This window comes from Chelonoidis abingdonii, chromosome 1 (assembly GCF_003597395.2).
Source record: "Chelonoidis abingdonii isolate Lonesome George chromosome 1, CheloAbing_2.0, whole genome shotgun sequence".
NCBI lineage: Eukaryota > Metazoa > Chordata > Testudines > Testudinidae > Chelonoidis > Chelonoidis abingdonii.
In genome coordinates, this window is record NC_133769.1 from 3,956,056 (window position 1) to 3,962,055 (window position 6,000).

The 6,000-nt window shown below is 43.5% G+C and overlaps 1 protein-coding gene across 3 annotated transcripts in view; it reads right to left on the reverse strand.

Annotated features, from left to right (window-relative positions):
* Positions 1–5,249, reverse strand: part of EXOC4 (exocyst complex component 4) — a 634,239-nt gene extending 628,990 nt beyond the window's left edge. For 2 of the 3 annotated variants that reach the window (XM_075063746.1, XM_075063741.1), the window contains exon 1: positions 5,126–5,249. In XM_075063746.1, the coding sequence (XP_074919847.1) occupies positions 5,126–5,208 (83 nt within the window). In that variant the 5' untranslated portion in view covers positions 5,209–5,249. The remainder of the gene's footprint in view (positions 1–5,125) is intronic. The other variant, XM_075063737.1, reaches the window with a different exon arrangement.
* Positions 5,250–6,000: the final 751 nt, after the last annotated feature.

A 6,000-nucleotide genomic window follows, 5' to 3' on the forward strand; every position in this document is an offset into this window, starting at 1 on the left:
GAGGTATGACAATTTACACTAGCTGAGAATCTGGCTCTAATACTCTTACATTGAGTAAGAAATCATCAGATTAGGAATAAAACCCAAAAGTTCCAATTCCTAGGCTCCTGACACTAATATCATTAGATGGCACAATATACAATATCAATGATACTACTCAATAAGTAATGGGCTACTGAACAAGAGTAAGGGTATCAAAATCTCAAAGGATTTTACAAAACAACAAAAATTAAATGAACACAGTCAACTTGAAAAAGATATATTTCTTTCTGAAAGCATACCTACTATTGTTACACATAACACCTAAGAGTACTGTAAAGGAAAGACTGGTTTTGCAAATGTTCTCTACTTCCCTGTTCATTTACAGTTCTTTGTGTTTGACAGCATTTTGTGTATAGTCAGTTTCACTTTTTCTGATACATAGCCCATTGCATTGGAAATAAAAGAACATTTCCAGACAACCTAAGAAGATTTCTCATTTATCTAGATCCTAATCCAGTTCACTGTTTCACAGAAATTCATCAAGTTGTCCCTGCTTTTTGTGTGGGTCTTTCACATTTAAATAAACAGGAAAATGTGACTATAAAACCAGAAAAATTGGTATGAGAACTCGGAAGCAGGTGTAGTAGAGATTAAATTACTTTAAGTTTTTTATTTTAAACGAACTAAATTTCAAATTGATGATGTCCCTTTAAGCTTTTACAACAGCCTTGAGAGATTAGCAAATGAAAGACTGGACATGAATGGAGTCACACCAAAAATAACTAAGAGTTATAGCTGACAATATCTTACTGCAAGCTCAAAATTATATGGCTTTCCCTACCAGCCATGTATCTTTCCCATATAGCAAACATTCCTTGACATCATCTCAGCTGGGTCTCATCTAAGCTGAAATGTGGTTCCTTCAGTTTTACTTCAAATATAACAATCATATATAAAAATTACTCATTTTTCCAGATATGCCAAACAACAGGCATGGAAATGGTGTTAGATGTCCAGCACATCCATCTTGATCTTAACTACTAATAAAAGATCACAGAGAATGAATTTTAATAATATAACTTCCTTTCCACCATTTATGCCATCTACTTTTCGCACTTAACTAGAAAATGAAGTTATTAATGGATCAGTTTTCCTTTCAGTTTTACGTTCAGATTCCCATGGACTAGTTCAATATTATGTCTGGATTGCAAACACTGCAGGGAATGTTTAGATCCAAAACAAGAACAGCTTCCATTGATTTTTTTATTTCTTAAATGTCAAGAGTCACTAGAACGTTTTAATATTTTCACGCCGTATTTTATCTAAATGTTAAATGGAAATTTTGGGCCTAAACTATCTATGATATCAGTGCCTCTATAACGAAAGTGCCTAGACAGGTAAAACAAACTTGTAACAATAGTAGACATTTCACTATAAACCTTAAAGATTCCAAATTAAGGTTTTGTTAGGAGATATGACAACACATTATACAAACAGACATGGTTTTCAGTTTTTAGGAATTGTGGAAAAAGTTGGAGATTTAAATCTTCCCTGATATGCTGGCATCTCAACTCAAGAGCACTGGGTTTGAGAACCATAAAGTGAAACTTAACACAAACAGAAAATAAAAACGATTCATCCGAAATTTTGCTGTCCACACTCAGTGACACTAAAAACAGCTTAAGTAGTAAAAGGTGGTCACGTTTACATTATTAAAATTTTTGAAACTGTCATTAATAAACTATAGTAAAGAATCATTTCAAAATATGAATTTTGTGTTAGGGCCCCTTTTGGTTTTCCCACTATAAACGTGTCTCTCTCTCTCTCTCTCACACACACACACACACACAATTTTTGCTTAGACATTTCATCCTCCCTCAAATTAATTCCTGCAGTTATCTTGTAGCAGGACTCTACAACTTGGTCATATGCTGCAACAAAACACACCTATGTTATTAATGTATTTGGCTTTCAATAGTTTAATGTATCTTTGGGTGGTAAATTGAGATCAAGGACACAGAAAACTTCAGGTGTGTTAAACAAATCTCTCTATTATTACTTGTGCCTCTTATTCTATTACCATCACACACTCTAGAAACTAACGTCACACATCTGGGATACTTGAAAGATCATACAACATGCCTTAGATGTGATCTAAACAACTGTCCACTATGGGTTGCTACCTTTCTGGAATTCTGTGTGGTCTCATACACACTTTTTGTATAGCTACATTGCAATTAAAACCCATGGTTGGCCTGTGCCAACTGATTCAAGCTCACAAGGCTCGGGCTAAGAGGCTGTTTAACTGCAGTGTAAATATTTGGGCTAGGACTGGAGCACAGGCTCTAGGACCCTGCAAGGTGGAAAGATCCCACAGGTCAGGCTACAGCCCAAAACTGAACATCTGTACAGGTGTCTAATTGCAGTGTCAACATACCCATAAAGTTTTAGGCCAGAAGGGACCATCATGATCATCTAGTCTTGACCTGCACACTGCAGACCACACAACCTCACCCACCTACTCCTGCCCATAACGAAGGCTAAGATTTTGGGACGTGTATTTTTATTATAAGTCACAGACGGGATGCGGGCAATAAAAAATAAAATCACAGAAATGTACACAGGGCTAGTGCTAGAGGGTAGCAAGCAGGGCAACTGCCCAGGACTCCACGCCTCATGGGCCCTGTGAACATAAGTTATGGGTGGCAAGGCTCTGACTTCAGCCCTGGGCAGCAGGGCTCCATCTTCAACCGAAGCCTGAGCCCTGCCACCCAGAGCTGAAGCCCAAGTCCTGCCACTCGGGGCTGAATCAGGGGAATTTCGAGGAAGCCACAGAGCTCTCAAAAAAAATCACTGAACCCATGATGTTCGTGACAGACTTACCCATAATCTGTCACTGACTTACTGAAATCCTCAAATCTTAAGTTAAAGACTTGACATCACAGAGAATCCACTATTTAATCTAGTTCAAACCAGCGAGTGACCTATTCATACTGCAGAGGAAGATGAAAACTTCACAGGATCTCTGCCAATCTGATCCAGAGGAAAATTCCTCCCCAATCCCAAATAGGCTGATCAGTTAGAACCTCAGCAGTTAGAACTTGCAGCAAAAAAACTTCAGGACCAGATTTCAAAAAGAAACTGCTAAACTTCAGTTCATCTGCAAATTTGACACCATCAGCTCAGGATTAAACAAAGACTGTGAATGGCTTGCCAACTACAAAAACAGTTTCTCCTCCTTGGTTTTCACATCTCAGCTGCTAGAAGTGGACCTCATTCTCCCTGATTGAACTAACCTCATTATCTCTAGCCTGCTTCTTGCTTGCACATATATACCTGCCCCTGGAAATTTCCACTACATGCATCCGACGAAGTGGGTATTCACTGACAAAAGTTCATGCTCCAAAACGTCTGTTAGTCTATAAAGTGCCACAGGACTCTTTGCTGCTTTTACAGATCCAGACTAACACGGCTATCCCTCTGATACTTAACCTCAGCATGTGGGCAAGATCCACCAACCAGACATCTGGGAAAGAATTTCTTTAGTAAGTCAGAGTTCTCCCCATCTAGTATCCAATCAATGACCTATGCCTGCAGGCCACTAAAGAAAACCAGATTTTTTTCCAGTCATTATCATTTGTATAGGGCAAGGACCCTTAAATAAGAGGCACTGTGTAAATGTAAATATTATTATTATAGTTTATTCCAGGTAGATGATACAAAGCCACTGATTTTTATAATGCATTATTAATGCAACCATCTCATAATTCACAGCAATTACAATATGATGAGTGTGTCCATGGGGATAGCAAATAATAATATTAGTAAGCATCAGTATGCGAAAGGCTGGCATCAGTAAACACCAGTGTGGGAAAGTGGCTGCCAACTCACTGGTTGTAAGCAGCATAGAAAGGATGTGATTTTAAACGTATTTTTAAAGGGACAGAGGGAAATGAGTGGAATGGAGTGAGGGGATCAGACAGTTCCAGGCACAGTAGCTGGATCATCCTCTGACACAGAGAGGAGGGATTGTAGAAGTGAGTGCAGGCAAAAGCCAGCAGAGTCACAATGTGTGACATACTGTACATGAAGTTTTTCTTTTTCATCCCATGCAAGGCAATACAATCCCTGGAAGGCAGCAACTTTTCAACTGCTGTGGTTTACAACAGGATATGAGACTGCATGTACATTTCCTGGTGCTTTCTGACCATCCTTAGTCTAATCAGTTCAAAGGCCGCTGTGCACGTAGGGTGCTCCAGCAAACACTGATACAGGGGTTCCCAGTCCTTCCAGGGCATCACAAGAATGGTACTGACTAAGCCCTGTTGCTTTCATTGAGGGACCGCAGAATAGGGCACAGGGGGCACATGAGAAAGAGTCTTCTGTGGTCACAAAATCCTTAGACCCTCTTATTTCAATCAAGTCAGCGCAAGGAGGTGGATGGGGAAAGGGGGTAGGACCTAACACACATTACAGCCATCACAGAGCATGCGGATGCCTTTACTTCCAATGAAGGGCTTCCTAAAAATTGGTGGGGAGGGGGTTGGCCTGCTGGGTTTGCCTGGTCCATACCTCTCATTGTTAATGTCAGAGCCGTTGGGACTTAACAGGGCTACTGTGGTTACGTGGGCCACAGATGCCACCCCCTAATGCCCACAAGGGCCACTGTGTCAGACAAGCACCTCTGATAACTGGGGGGTACCCTCCAGCTGCAGGGCCCGCCGGCACCCAGTGTCATTAGCAGCTTCTGAGAGCCCGGGCTCCCTGCGGCCAGAGCCTGAGATCCCCACTGAGGCTAAGCGGCCCCCTCCCTCCCCCACGAGAAATGGGGGCCTCCTGCAGCTGCAGGGTTTGCTGCTGTCCAGGGGTCCCTGGCGTCTGGGGGGTCACTCGAGTCACGGCACCACGGGCGTCCCTCAGCTCTGACAAGCGGGGCCTCGCGTGGCCAAGGGCACCCCGCTGCTGGAGGTCCCTGCTGCAACCGCAGGGGGCGGGCCTCGGGGTGGGGGGTCACCCCAGTGGCAGCTCCCCGGGGGCCTGAGGGGAAGCGTAGCCCAGCGAGCCCTGCTGAGCGGGGCTTGGAGGGGACGTGCCGCCCACATCCTCGGGGGGGGGGGGGCTGCGAGCTCCCGTCCCGCCCTACCTGATCACAGAGATGAGCAGCCCCGAGGGGTCCTTGCTCTTGCTCATGGTGCTTCTGTATCGCCCAGACGCCTCTCCCGCCATCTTGAGCCCACCCTCTACACAGGGGCGTACACCCTTGCTGGCTTCAGCTCGACCAATAGGAATAGAGGAGTTGAGCGACTAAGACTCAACGCTCCATTAAGAGCCGAAAGGAGGCGGGATATGGGCTATCAAGCTTATATGCAACGTGTGGGACTGGCCCTGGGCACGCTGGGAGTTGTAGTTTTCACGGTGTTCTGTTCCCTGCTGCCCGTGTTCGCCTAGTTGGTCGATGAAACTGAATTGATCTGGGCTAACTTGGCATAAAATGTTCTAGCCTTGGAAGAGGTTAGTGGGAGGGGCTTGGAGCCCGTCTGACGTGCCTGATTCAATAGCCTCAATATGTCCAGCATGACCCCAATTGTTATTATGATGTTGTGTTTTATGTAAGTTAAATTGCATCAAGGGAGGATAAGGTTTGACATTAGGAAAAACTTTCTGTCAGGGTGGTTAAGCACTGGAATAAATTGCCTAGGGAGGTTGTGGAATCTCCATCATTGGAGTTTTTTTAAGAGCAGGTTAGACCAACACCTGTCAGGGATGGTCTAGATAAGACTTAGTCCTGCTTTGCGTGCAGGGGACTGGCCTAGATGACCTCTTGAGGTCCCTGCCAATGATTCTATAATTCTATATAATAGGTGGGCACTTTCCCAAACACTGAAGAAAGATAGTCCTGCTCCAGGCAACTCACAATCTAATGTATTATTATTGGTATTCATGTTTAGTTTGGTCTTGGACTTTACCAAGATTTAAAAATATAGAGGATTGAAGGGAGAGAGGAGCATAAAGTCCTCA